Source organism: Cucurbita maxima, unplaced genomic scaffold, assembly GCF_002738345.1.
Source record: "Cucurbita maxima cultivar Rimu unplaced genomic scaffold, Cmax_1.0 Cma_Scf00136, whole genome shotgun sequence".
Lineage (NCBI taxonomy): Eukaryota > Viridiplantae > Streptophyta > Magnoliopsida > Cucurbitales > Cucurbitaceae > Cucurbita > Cucurbita maxima.
The window spans coordinates 55,431-69,488 of NW_019272152.1; the positions used below are offsets into that span (position 1 = coordinate 55,431).

The 14,058-nt window shown below is 33.6% G+C and overlaps 2 protein-coding genes and 1 non-coding gene across 4 annotated transcripts; all 3 read right to left on the reverse strand.

Annotated features, from left to right (window-relative positions):
- Positions 1–523: 523 nt before the first annotated feature.
- On the reverse strand, positions 524–9,901 carry LOC111473642 (glutathione reductase, cytosolic-like). 2 transcript variants are annotated; one of them, XM_023119102.1, is made up of 17 exons: positions 9,718–9,901; positions 9,021–9,149; positions 8,741–8,805; positions 8,559–8,628; positions 8,169–8,240; positions 7,201–7,404; positions 6,164–6,237; positions 6,003–6,086; positions 5,429–5,516; positions 5,246–5,327; positions 3,880–3,953; positions 2,474–2,581; positions 2,312–2,376; positions 1,789–1,902; positions 1,218–1,317; positions 1,096–1,149; positions 524–796 (listed from the first exon to the last, which is right to left on the reverse strand). In XM_023119102.1, exons 2-17 carry the CDS (start codon positions 9,147–9,149, stop codon positions 701–703), a joined length of 1,479 nt encoding a protein of 492 aa, XP_022974870.1. In that variant the 5' UTR covers positions 9,718–9,901; the 3' UTR covers positions 524–700. The 2 variants fall into 2 exon arrangements, with proteins under 2 accessions (XP_022974870.1, XP_022974869.1); XM_023119101.1 differs by having other exon boundaries at positions 9,021–9,185.
- A 1,130-nt stretch (positions 9,902–11,031) lies between these two features.
- TRNAM-CAU lies at positions 11,032–11,116 on the reverse strand. The gene is given in 2 exon segments: positions 11,032–11,067; positions 11,079–11,116. It is a non-coding gene; the product is annotated as a tRNA-Met (tRNA).
- A 474-nt stretch (positions 11,117–11,590) lies between these two features.
- On the reverse strand, positions 11,591–13,672 carry LOC111473657. Its single transcript, XM_023119122.1, has 5 exons — positions 13,609–13,672; positions 13,048–13,164; positions 12,827–12,980; positions 12,530–12,652; positions 11,591–11,856 (listed from the first exon to the last, which is right to left on the reverse strand). The coding sequence occupies exons 2-5, from the start codon at positions 13,108–13,110 to the stop codon at positions 11,735–11,737; spliced, it is 462 nt and encodes a 153-aa protein (XP_022974890.1). The 5' UTR covers positions 13,111–13,164; positions 13,609–13,672; the 3' UTR covers positions 11,591–11,734.
- Positions 13,673–14,058: the final 386 nt, after the last annotated feature.

Consider the following 14,058-nt stretch of genomic DNA (forward strand, 5'->3'; position numbering starts at 1 on the left):
TGATTCACATTCCAATTTAGTCAGAAATTTATACTCAAACATCCTTGTAGTTATTTTCACAATGGATCATGTAGTCTATCATTTGTCTCGTAGCTATGTATTTTAGCATTAAATTTTAAAGATGAGTCAAATTATTTGTTTAATGATGATTTAAAAAAATGAGCAGAATCTTTTTCATTCATTTTATTTGATGACTATTTGATTTTTAGATTTTAAAAATTCCTCGTTTTTCATCAATTTTCTGTACTAAGTTTTATTTTTCTTCCCTAAACAAATATTTGAATTCTCAAAAAAAAAAAAAAAAAAAAGTCTTAAAACCTACAGGTTTTTTTGTTTTCAAAATTCAAACCAAAAGTCTAAATTATTAGCCTTTTGCATGAATCAAAATCAAATCCACAAACAAAACCAAAGGGGTATGAAAGGGTCAAATTCGTTAAAGTTTTCGCTAATTTGCAGAATCTATTAATTAAAAACACCCTTTTTATAAAATATAAAATAAAAATCCCCAAAAACCAATCCTACGGGGGAAAATAAAAGTTACGAAAATCATCACAACCGAATGCACAACAACAAATCAGTAGAAAAGTATGTCCCTGGGCCCACATGGAGGATGATTACCCACAATCAAGAAACTCAATGACACCGAAACAACAATATAAAATAAATAATAAAAATACAAATATATGTATGGGAAGTAGGATTACAAATTTGTCTTCAATTTGCCACTCGCTTCAACTCGCCTGGTTACAGTTCGCATCGTCACAAACTCCTCTGCTGCAGATGGGTGTATTCCCACCTGTTTCAAGTAACCATCCCAAAAGCATTGAGTTTTTTAAATCACATTTTAACTGTTTCCAGTCTTAAAAATCACATTTTAAACTGTTTCGAGTCTTATTAGGCATAATTGGTATTTATTTATTATTCACTTAATTAATTCATTTCAAAGTACTTATTTATTTAACAATTAATTTAGTTCTTTTCCCTCTTTTCCATAAAATAAAAAAAAGAGAGGAAAATCTTTTAAAATCTCGAATTTGTAAGAATCCTAGAAGCGGTATTGTCCTACAAAAGGCATAGGTGATGGATGAAACTTACAGTGCTGTCAAACTGTTGCTTGGTTGCTCCACATTTTAGAGCGACAGCGATTCCCTGAAATTAACCGAATCATATAAATGTTTTAAGTTTAACTACGAATAAATAAATAAATAAAAATGTACCTGCATTATTTCGGGAGCATCTGGTCCGCACATGGATGCGCCAAGGACCTTTTGGGTGTCAGCATCAACCACTAGTTTCATCACTGTCTTCTCTTGTCGTCTATATAACATAATCAGAATTGCAAACGCGCGTATATGAGTAAAAATTGAGGCTGACGTCACCACAATAATCAATTATGGTTCCAATTATTAACAAAAAAAAAAAAAAACACTCTGGTTCCAATTATGGTTTTAAAGTAAACCAAAATGCCAATTCCCAAATGAAAATTTTCTATAAATATATTTGTAAAAAGGTGAAACGTTTACCTAAAAAATATGAAAAAACAAACATAATTTTTTTAAAACCAGAAAATAAAAAACAAAACGGGTTATCAAACTGGATTTGGATTAATGTTTTGGAGGTCATTCTTGTAATCTAGTGTTCCTAGTGAGAAATTACATTGGAAACCTAACAAATTTAGGCCCAGATTTTATATATTGAGATGAAAAAATAGGTCAAAATGAAGGTTCTCCAGTCCATAATTAATCACCATATATTAATGAAGTTTTGAAGTGAATTAGTTGTACGTACCCAGAGATTGTATTCTTCATTGGATTGAAGGAAGAAGTGAACACCAGAATATCACCCTTTCCTCTTTGTATAGCTTCTTCTTCACTTAGGCCCACAACAGAGAGAGGAGGTATGCTGCAAATGGAGCAGAATAAATAATAATAAACAAATACTTAGGCCCACAACAGAGAGAGGAGGTATGCTGCAAATGGAGCAGAATAAATAATAATAAACAAATTTTTTTTTGTTAAGAATACCTTCGGGTTTAAACACTCTCGGATCATCCTAAAATCACTAATTAATCTTACATTAGAAGTTCATATCTTAAGGATTTCTAGCTAATCACTTTAGCGTCATTTTTAGATAATTTATTGGTCGTGTTTCTTCATAACAGGTTTTTAAATTAATCCAATTCTATGAAGCAATTTATTTCTTAAAATAACTTTTGATCATCCTCAAATCACTTATTAATCTATACTAAACACACTTTAAATTATTGCCTTTTTTAATAAATGGGTGCTACTAAAAGAGAGCAATTTGTTACCAGAATACAGCATAGGGCACATGATTGTAATCTGGTTTGGTAGGTTCACCACCAAAAACAGTGTTCTGCAAATAAATAGAAAAAGAAATATATGAATTATGAATAATATGGCAAAGAGTTGTTAATAGATTAATATTGGAAAGAATATAATAGAATACATACTGCAAAGAATGATCCCTCCATTAAAGCCACGGGCGTAAGATTCATTCGATTAGTAACATCTCCAACAGCCCATATACTAGGTACACTCGTGCGTGAATAATCATCCACCTGGACAAGGAAGCATTTCCTCTAAAAACGATTGAAACAGTACACAGAAATTCCTAACAATGGCACAATAAGTGAATTAAAAAGGCTAATCCCGCTACGCTGTCCATCCAGTGGAGGAGGATTAAGCGAGTAACATATATAGAATGAATAAAACTGAAATTCTAGAAAGAGTAAATGGGTTTCTCAATGCATAATGTCTAGCAAAGATTATAATGTGTGTATATATTTATTTTATTGTTAAAAAGGAAATTGGTCCCTAAGTTTTCGCCTTATATACACTGCACATCCAGTAAAACCATCTACGCAAATTATCCACTTTCAAATGTGTTCCAATGGTAGTAGAGATGCACCGCTCAAGCTCACTACTAACAGATATTGTATTCTTTGGATTTTCCCTTCTAGGCTTCCCCTCAAGATTTTAAAACGTGTTTTCTAGGGAGAGGTTTCCACACCCTAATAAAGAATGTTTTATTCTCCTCCTCAACTGATGTGGGATCTCACAATCCACCCCCTTCGGGAGCTAGCGTCCTTGCTGGCACTCGTTTCCTTCTCCAATTGATATGGGACCTCCAATCCACTGCTAACAGATATTGTCCTCTTTGGACTTTTTCTTCTAGGCTTCCCTTCAAAGTTTTAAAACACGTCTACTAGGAAGAGATTTCCACACCCTTATAAAGAATATTTCGTTCTTCCCAACCGATGTGGATCTCACCCGCTATATAGAAACTTTCTATTGATAAATCCATCCAAACTGACCAAAGCAGCTTTTGGTCGGGTGAAAGTGACTAGTTCCAATTATTTTCCACTCAAAGCCACTATATGAGCTTGACACCATATTAGCAGATATAAATGGGACAACCCATATTGCAGCTTTTCTTTTTTCCATAATTACTACTTTTCACGCCTTGTAGCAGCACTCGTTCCACAAAATATTTCTAGGGAAACGAAGGTGACCGACAGCCTATAAATGAAAGCTTAGCTGCCCCACACAAAGAGTTTAGAGCAGAACAAACACATTACAATCAAGTGAGATGTAATCTTTTTGAAAGAAATCGGAAAACAATGTGCATTTTCTTTTAGTGAAAACCCCAACTTTCATTGAGAATGAACGAAAGAAAGAAATCATAAGTATGATACTAAAAACGAAAACCAAAAACAAAACGAGCCAAAAAAAAAAACTAAAAAGCTAAAAGAATGATAGATTACAAATAAATACTGAACTCCTTGGTAACAAAAAACCGGGGGGGTGGTGGCATTGTAAACGATATGCAATAATAAAAGTCAAGATAGATAATCACCTTCACAGCACCATGTTCATCAACTTCGACACCAACTGCTTTCAAATTTAATCTTTTTGAATTAGGAGCACGACCTGTAACACAAACTTGTCACTTATCAACTTATTGTGCAAAAAACAATGAAATACTTGAGAGAACTAAACATCAAATCATCACTATACAACCAGAAATTCGTCCTAAATTTCCGTACAACAAACTTGGGGAGTAATTTTGAGTTTAGATAGCAGATGAAGTTGTCGAATTGTAAACTAAAAAGGTAAAAAAATTTACTTTTGAGTCAACTTACTGACAACCTACAACACAACTACCTAACTCTATAGCATTTGGTGCTAGGTAAAATCATATGATATTCAATAGGAAACCAATATGAACCTTAAAGCTTATTGGGCTCACAACTCGACCATTTTACCACTAGATCACACCCATAATTGTCAAAACGAGCATCATTTCTCAAACACGTATTTATCTTTACAACACCTTTTTTTGCATAGGCAGAATATAGAAGAGAGGATAAGACCTATTTGTTTTATTACTAAAGTTAAATTCATCAGATTCATGTCTAAATGCAAATCATCAATAGGCAACCAAGCTATAATTAGTATATTTTTTCATGCGTATATAAGATGTATTGTAGCTAAATATAATTTAATCTAAAGACATCACGTTAGAAATTATTAAATAACGTAATTTTATTTTCAGTGCCTAATAAATATAAAGAATTAGCTTCAAAAGTTGTTTCTATTTTTTAAAAAAATATATAGAGAATTAGCTCAAATATTTATCATAAGATAATTGACCTCATATCACCATATCTTTCCACCAAAAATAACCTTTAATGACTACAGCTCAATTAAGACCGTTTACTAGGGTGTTGTTCAAAATCGAATGCAAAAGACTCACTCCGCTTCACCAATTGAATAATCTTCATTTATTCTCTCATCTGGTCAATGACTTAAAAGCCAATACTTCATAAATCTCCTTTCTCTGACTACCTCTCGATCTCCTTTTAGCCCCAATCTAGAACACCAATTAGGTTTGTTTAATCCGATTGTAGTACTTCAGTTCAGAGGCTGAACTGAAAACCTTATGGTGTCTGGTGCATCATCCTAAATTTTGATAAGCAGCATTTTAGAGCTTATAAGTAAAACTTCTCTTATTTTCTCAATTTATTTTCAAGTAATTTGAGTCTCTCGAGTGAATCATTTGGCACATTTTTATTTAGAATTCAGGACGATACATTTTAAGCCATTTGCCAATAAGTCTAGATTTTTCAATTCTTTCCCTAGCTGGTTCTACACAAACTGCACGGAAAACAAATAAGTGAAATAAATTTTCAAGAGGTTATTAAACGTAAAAAGATAATTACCAGTTGCAAACAACACGACATCTGCTAACAACTCCTCACCATGATCCGTGATAACTTTTATGCCGTTCTCTGCTTTTATCAACTGAGATGACAGAAAATTGGGACCGGTATTATCAAAATGTTTAAATACATACAATGGAAACATTTGAAATAGGTTAAAAGAGGGAAAATCATGGAAAATACTTCTGTCAAATTTGTTCTTGGGTGCATATTAATTCCTCTGCCTTCCAGATTCCTTGCAACCACTGCTCTCATTTCATCATCAAAACCTCTGAAAAATAGCGTTTTTAGTTATAACATCCAAGAGCAGTAGTATAACATAATAAAAACACCAGCACATACCAATCGATAATATCAGGATGCATACACACTGGGTCATATTTTTTTATCTTTTTTCTTTTCTGTCATTATTATTTTTATTTTATTTTTTTGGAACCGTGATTTGTGTTGGATGATGAAAGTCCCACCTCGGCTAATTTAGGGAATGTTCATGGGTTTATAATCAAAGAATACTCTCTCCATTGGTGTGAGGTTTTCGCCCAAAGCAAAGCCACGAGAGCTTATGCTCAAAGTGGACAATGTCATACCATTGTGGAGAGTCGTGTTCGTTTAACAATTTGAATGTCTTCGTTAACAAATGGTCCAGAAGAGTAAAGCACCGCATCATACAGTTTCTATAATCTGTATCCAGTATCAGGCAGTTTGATCCTTCGAAAATCATTGAAAGGATAAAAGAGCATAGGATAAGATATTATACCCCAGTGGAAGTTCCCTTCTGAAACATAGTTCAACCTTAGCACCCATACCATTCCAGATTGAAGCAAATTCAACAGCAATGTACCTAATAACAGAAAAAGACTTATGATCCTCAATCATGAAGCTCGAAGCAGATGTGCCAATAAAATATAGAGAACGCACCCTCCTCCAAGCACCACAACACGCTTAGGCAACTCCTCCAAACTCAAAGCCTCATCAGAAGTTATCCCCAACTCCTAGAAATTTGCAAACACACAGTAAGAGGAGAATAATAAAAGTAAAGATTGGGCCTTTAGAATTGCATTAGATGAACCAAACATTTTCCAAAAGTAAGCCAAATAAAATATACCAGACAAAAGAAGTGCATCAAGTCCTTAGAAATTTGACATGCTAAAGCAAAGACAACCATCATTCATGGCAATAAAATGTTCACACGATGATCTAAGTCCACAAAACTACATCGGAAAATTTTAGTTACAAAAGATGAAGCTAATCATGAAGAATTAATGACAAAGAAAAGGAATAAATTGAATTGTATATCCATACTCAAAGCTCCTCAATTGATAGCACAACGTTATTCAGCATCCATATTGAGCTGAGCCATTTTCTTACGGGGAGCTTTTGAGAACTTCAATTCATATTATGACTTCAAGACAAAGTTCAGCAAGAAGACTATCAAAAGTAGCACAATTTTTTCAATTAGCATTACGATTCCATGTTTATGAACCCCTCGTACACTGAAAGCGCATTTCATAACCTAGAACCACAATCATGTGAATATAGTAATGTCCAACAAAATCCCGGCACTTTACTGAATTCATTTCTTCAGAACTTTAAATCACTGTTTATGTGCGCAACTTTCTAACTTATGATCAACATGATCATGCAACTTCTCAATGCCTTCGAGACTTTTAGTATGTAATGTACATGAGAATACAAGGAAGCTTGGGACGAATCAAAGCCCAATCAGAACACAATTCCTCTGTGATTTCAAATAGAAAGCAGTAAGACCAATATAAAATATGTGAAAAAAAAATTAAAAAAAAAACATACAGAATTTCAGTTCTCCATAGGAATTAAAACTTCTTATAGTGAAAATATTGTTTTTTTGAAGAAAAAAAATGTTGGCACAGATTAAAGGAAGAAAGAAGGAAAAAGAAGAAGAAGAAGAAGAAGAAGAAGAAGAAGAAGAATGCTACCTTCCCAGGAATATCAGGAATGACAGCTCTACTGCCAGTCGCAATCAGAATGTGCTTTGCTGAATAGCCTATTTTGGTACCATCAAGTTGTGTCACCTCAACTTCATGTGGACCAACAATCTTTCCCTCTCCTTCATACATTTTTACTCCCGAATTAGTCAGTAAACGCTTGTAAATTCCATTTAACCGTACTATCTCATCTGTCTACAATTCAAAAGATAACAAAAGTATATGCCTCAATATTAGACAAGAAAATCTGATATCAAATTAAAAAAATTAAGGACATAATGACAAATCCTCGCTAATTCCTGGAAGTATTACTATGGATAACAAGAATGGTGCCAGAAGAAATGATAAATTGGTCATATCTGAGAAGTGTATCTAAAACAACTAAATTTGACTTCCCAACATAGAATTTGACAATTTGGATTAAATGCTACATTCTCAAAACATCTTAAGAAATACGATGATCAAATGCATAACTCCAACTCCTAGTTTTGCACGTTAGGATTAACCACTTTCTTCTATTTACCAACCGATAGGTTTCAAAAAGGAAAATTCAGAAAAGAGACATACTGAATTGGGTAAAAAACTACAGACAGGTAGGTGACAGAAGAAACAAGTCAGGAGCTATAATTACTTTCCTTGAACTAGGGAGGACTACTACCCCTCTTCGCATTAGACTGCACTATTGGTGAATTTTCGCTAAAATCATGGAAAGAACTTAGAGTTGAATTGCAAACATATATTTAGTCTCACTGTATTAGAGCAAATTTACAGTATTCCTTGCGCTAACAGTGTGTCACACAATTACCAGCAGAGTTATTTCAACCTTCGGAGAATCTCTTACACCTAGCTACAGCCCAACTTTTTATATAATTATACCCAAGAAATCTAATCAAAATGAATTATGTACTTCACAGAAAAATCAAGCACTATAAAGTAACATTAAAGTGTCAGAAACACACCTTCTTTTGCAAAAGCTTCTTCCAATCAAAATCCACTTTCTCATGCACATCCCAACCATAACTTCGAGCATCCTACACAAACAACACAGGATAAATACAGAACTTTTTTCACAATATTCATGTCCACAGAACAAAATTACTAATAACTTCAAAATGACTCTTTAAATGCACCCTACAATCATATCTCACTCTAAGAAATACTAAAGCTAGCATGCATGCTGGAGGCTGAGGATTCTAACCGTCAAATTCAAGTTAAAACCACCAGTGCTTCACGGTTGGGGGAAAGGTATTTCAAAGTGAAAATATACCAATATTGCTGCTTAACGAAAACTAATGAACTCTGTTGCATTCTCGTAAAAATAAAAGTTACAGACGTTACATTCTGCTAACCTGAAGCTCAGGACCAAAAGTTGCCCCATACATCAGAATCTTTTTGGGAACACAACCACGAATAACACACCTGAATTCCAGAATAAGAGATAAAAATATGATAAAGAATGTTCAGTGACCTCTACATTAAATTTGTAAAAACAATTAAAAATAATAATTGAGAGCTTTGAAGGACAACTTACGTTCCGCCAATTCCTCCAATTACTTCTGAGCTGATTGGATCGAATGGAAGCTCACAGATGCCAACCTTCAAACATATTTTCAAATGAATTAAGCTAAATGTTAAGCAACCGATTTTTTGAAAAGAAATACCAAATGAGAATAACAATTGACGGAAAAAAGCATAGTCTTAACGACATCAATGCTAAAATCTGTACAGATAACTATAAATAAATCATCGATATACATATGAAAAATAAAATAATTCAACCATTAAAATATATTTAAGCCGATATATGAAACCTTCGCTCCATGACTAGCTGAAAATCTACTAGCACGAACACCACCACTTCCTGCTCCAATAACGAATAAATCAAAGTCATAGCGTTCCTCCGCTTCAGCCGGATGGCTCAGTTCCCCATCTATGAGCATCTTCCTCGACATAGCTGATGAATATTCGAGCTAAAACTGCGGTAAACAGAAATTCACCAAATAGACAAACAACAAACAATCAAACGATAGAGCTGAATGCATTTATACGCAAGGAACTCGCAAACGATATGCCTTCAAATGAAGAACTAACGATTTGTTATTAGAGAAACAAAAGTCAAATTAAAATTCCTAATCCGCGGTCGCCACTAATCAGAAGTACATAAGAAAAATCAACAGTCAACCTGACGAGTACATATAAAAATAGAAGAACCAAAGAAATTCAAGAACCTTAGCTCATCCAAACGCTAGTAACACACAATAACAGTCATTCAACGCATCAAACATTCAAACTCCATGCCTCAACAACCAAGATCTCTGACACTAACCATAAAACCTTCGGTATCAAAAGAAAATCAAACAAAACACAAAGATCACCTAGCATTCACTTCTAAAGTTAAAACAAATAAGCAGGCAGCCAAAAGCTCCAGGGACATATGTTTCTATCATTTTCCACTTCCACTTCCATCATTTTCTTAGCAAAGAAACAGAAAATAGGAACAGAATCTACCTCGGTGAAGTTGATGGCTGCAAGAGGAGAAACTCTAGGGCTTCAGCAGAGAAAGAATGGAGAAAACGACGGCTCGAAAGCCGAGCGATGATTGGCTGTATTTATATGTACCGAGCTGTGACTCAGTGAGAACGACGGAGACCGCGAAGAGGAAGAATCTGCCAAATGCCGTGCGGCTACCCGGCATCTTCGTTTCAGTTACTTATCTCCATCGGATGATGACGTGTCGCCATTTTAACCGTCGCTTACTGGCTCCGTAATCCAGTAATTTTGTCCCGATCACTTTTTCCAACTTTTTTCCCCCTTAAATCTATTTTTCTATTTAATTTCATGTTTTAAAAATACAAATACTCTCTAAATATTTAGCTTTTTATCTATTTAATTTAAAAATTATTAAAAATGTCTAATAAAATTTTTAATTTTAATTTTTTTTGCTTGATAATATTCGGAATTTTTAATTTTATTTTATGCTTAATATATCTATACAAAATAATTAAATATCTATAATTCTATAAATTTAATATTTATAATCTATAGGTTGGTTTTAAAAAATCCGTGACCAAAATCTAAAAGTTACGCGAGTTAATTAAATTTTCACCCAAATCTAAATATTTATGTTTTTATACACGAAATTAAAATATTTAGAACGGGTTGGTGTTAATTAAGTAGTGACATTTTTTTTTACGCAAACTCATAATTCAATAATTAAAATTAGGCTTTAATTTTAAGAGCAAAATACTAGTATATATTGTTAAAAATGTTAGATGAACATGAATCTCCTTACACTAATAGAAATAGTATTCATTGATTATAAACTCGTGATCATTCCCTAAATTAGCCGATGTGAGACTTTCATCATCTAACAAGTAAAATCGAGCTTCGATTGCTTGTTGATAAGAAATCGAATCTTAATTTCAAGAATAAAACACAATTATATTTAATTAAAAAGCATATACTTTTTTTTATTAAAGATCGAGTTTCAATTACTTACCTTGTTGAATAAGGTATGAAATTAATGAAATGGTCCCATTACACTCATTTTTTGCTCTATTTGGCTATTGAAAGATTCCATCATTCAATGTGTTTGTTTTCCTTCTTAATTTGGAATCTATCTTTACTACTCTCCTTCTTATGTTCAAACTCTTTGTTACCCCTTTCAACTACTTCATTATTTTGTCCCATTTTTAATAATTTTTTATTTATTAATAAATTGAGTGAGGATTGAATCAATGGCCCATCAATATGTGGGCTTTGTAGAAGCCCACTGGACTCTATTGAAGGAGAACGCAAAATGGGAAAGGAAAAAAAGGTGATTGGGGTGAGAGAGGCTCGAACTCTCGACCTCAGGATAACTCTTAAGCTATGAGACCTACGCGCTAGCCAACTGCGCCACCACCCCTTGATGGGACAAGCAACTTTATTTTTATTTAAATATTAAAATATGACGTGTCGGAAGGACGACTAAAAATATATTTTAAAAAAAAGTGTTTAGTTATTTGGTATTTTTTTTATTATTTAAACTCTATCGTCTAATTTTTTTTTTTAATTTAATCTTATATAATTAAATTTAAAATATGAGTTAGAAACTTTTTTTTTTCCTTTTAAATTTAATTATCATGTCATTGGACTAAACTTAACTTTTCAATTTGTTTCTAATACATGAAAATATATATGTTTTTAAATCTTATTCGTTTAAAATGTGACAATCGAGAGATTCAAATATCAAATCTCTAAGTTCAACGTGTATGTCTTAATCAATTAAAATGTAAATACAAAAAATCAATTATATCAATTATACAAAACTATCCATTAACAATTTCTCTAATGCAGATTTATAGAGATACTAAATACGATCAATATTCCATCCAGAGAATCGAGAAGAAAAATGATAAATTCCAACACAAATCAACAAAACAGTTCTAGAAGACAATGATTAGAAGCAAAATGACAAAAAATAGTGTAGAAAAAAGAGAATATTTACAGTGTGAAGAGGATGTGAAGCGCCAAGCCAAGAAACTCAATGCCATTCTATTCCTCCAAGCGTAGTAGACCCAACTCCTTCCCATACTTCACCAAGCCCAACCTCTTCGCTATCAACACCCTCCATGTCGCAGTCCCACCACCCACCGCCACTTGCGTCTGCTCAGTTGCCAAAATCAAGAAGTTACCATGAATCACAAGGTTAATAAAACAGTTTAAACGGAAGAAGTTACCATATATAACTGTAAATATGAAGTTTATTTGGTCTTTTAAATTTTAAAATTTATATCTATTTGATTGTAAATCTTGGAATGGTATTTAATGGGATAATAAGTTTTTGAATTTTTTATTTTAACCTTTCTCAAAATACAGAAATAAATTAAACATAAAATTTAATCATATAAATCAAATCATTTTTAAAAAATTTGAATATATCACTGACCTAAACCTAAAATTAAAAACTTAAGAAAAATCAAATCATTTTTAAAAAATTTGAATATATCACTGACCTAAACCTAAAATTAAAAACTTAAGAATCTATTACACCCTTGAAGATTAAAGTTACAAACTAATGGACATAGACACAAAAGTTTGGAACTAATCTCAAAAACAATATTGAAGATTAAAGTTACAAACTAATGGACATAGACACAAAAGTTTGGAACTAATCTCAAAAACAATATGCAGTTTAAAATCCGAGCAAAAAGGGAAGGAGGCGATTCATATGAGAAACAAAAGCGTATTTAGAAGATGGCAAATACTTACAGTGATTGTAGAGAGGTTTTGGTTTTTTGTTTCTGATATCATGAACCGCCTCCCTCCTCTTACTTACAGTGATTGTAGAGAGGTTTTGGTTTTTTGTTTCTGATATCATGAACCGCCTCCCTCCTCTTTTTCTCGGGTTTTGGGTCGCCTCCAAGAACTACCACATTCTTCTTCCTCGCTTGGCTCTCACCTGATGGTAAAAGTTAACAAAGTTCAAGTATCAACAGCTATTCAAACACAAAATCTTCATAGTTTACGAGAGTTGAGCAAGACATTGTTACGGAATAAGCCAATTACATGGGGTAGTGGAAGCAAAGCCTTCACTTAATATCTTTCTTTTCCTCGAACGGAATAAGCCAATTACATGGGGTAGTGGAAGCAAAGCCTTCACTTAATATCTTTCTTTTCCTCGAATCTAGCATATCATCTGTACTGAAGATATCTGCTCCACTAGCATCGCTTAAAACTGAACTTTGACTTTGGTTTGGTTCAGAACGCTTGAACTCTTCAAAAAGCACCTTTGAAATAGCTGATTCTGTCTGGGAATCCGTCTCATAATGAATTCCAGAACTCTTCAAAAAGCACCTTTGAAATAGCTGATTCTGTCTGGGAATCCGTCTCATAATGAATTCCAGTCGGTTTATTCATGGAGCTATTTGCATCCCTTGGACCCTGCAGTGAGGAGAAGGGCGTGGACTTCCCCTAGTGTATAAAGAACGGAATCAATGGCTTTCCTAACACTCTAAATTTGATTTTCCGTGGACTTCCCCTAGTGTATAAAGAACGGAATCAATGGCTTTCCTAACACTCTAAATTTGATTTTCCGCTTTTTCCCCTTTGTATTTCGCATTATACACATGAAATTAAAGATTCATCAATAAATAGTGTTTTAAAGCCGTATAAAAATAAAGAAGAAGAAACCAAATCGTCACCGAAGTTCAAATCACCATTGAGTTTTAAAGCCGTATAAAAATAAAGAAGAAGAAACCAAATCGTCACCGAAGTTCAAATCACCATTGAATTTCATCGGTCGTCTTCTCATTTTGATTTTCTACGTCCGATCGAAAAATCAGACCTAAATAAACGCAATCTAAAACTCCAATTGACAGGTAGACAGAGAAAAAAAACTGAGGCAAAACTCGTTACCTTCACCGTCCTCTGCAGTACGAAAGATTCCGGCAGTTTTCGATCGAGGAATTCCGAGAGCGACAGATGCCACCGTCCTCTGCAGTACGAAAGATTCCGGCAGTTTTCGATCGAGGAATTCCGAGAGCGACAGATGCGAGCTCTTCTTCGTAGATTTGCTTTCGGAAACTTCATTCGAACTCTTGAAACTGTTTCGAACCAGAAATTAAAAACGTACAACAAATTAATAAACACATAACGTCGAGAGAGAAAAATAGGAATCATGACCGATAGATTACGGATTTGAAGAACAGGAGCGGAAAGACGATGAAATTGAACGCTGGCCGAAAACCCTAATCGGAGGACGCTCGTTGTTCATTTGCTCGAACTTGAAATATCGGAAAATTTTAGGAGGAAACCCTAATCGGAGGACGCTCGTTGTTCATTTGCTCGAACTTGAAATATCGGAAA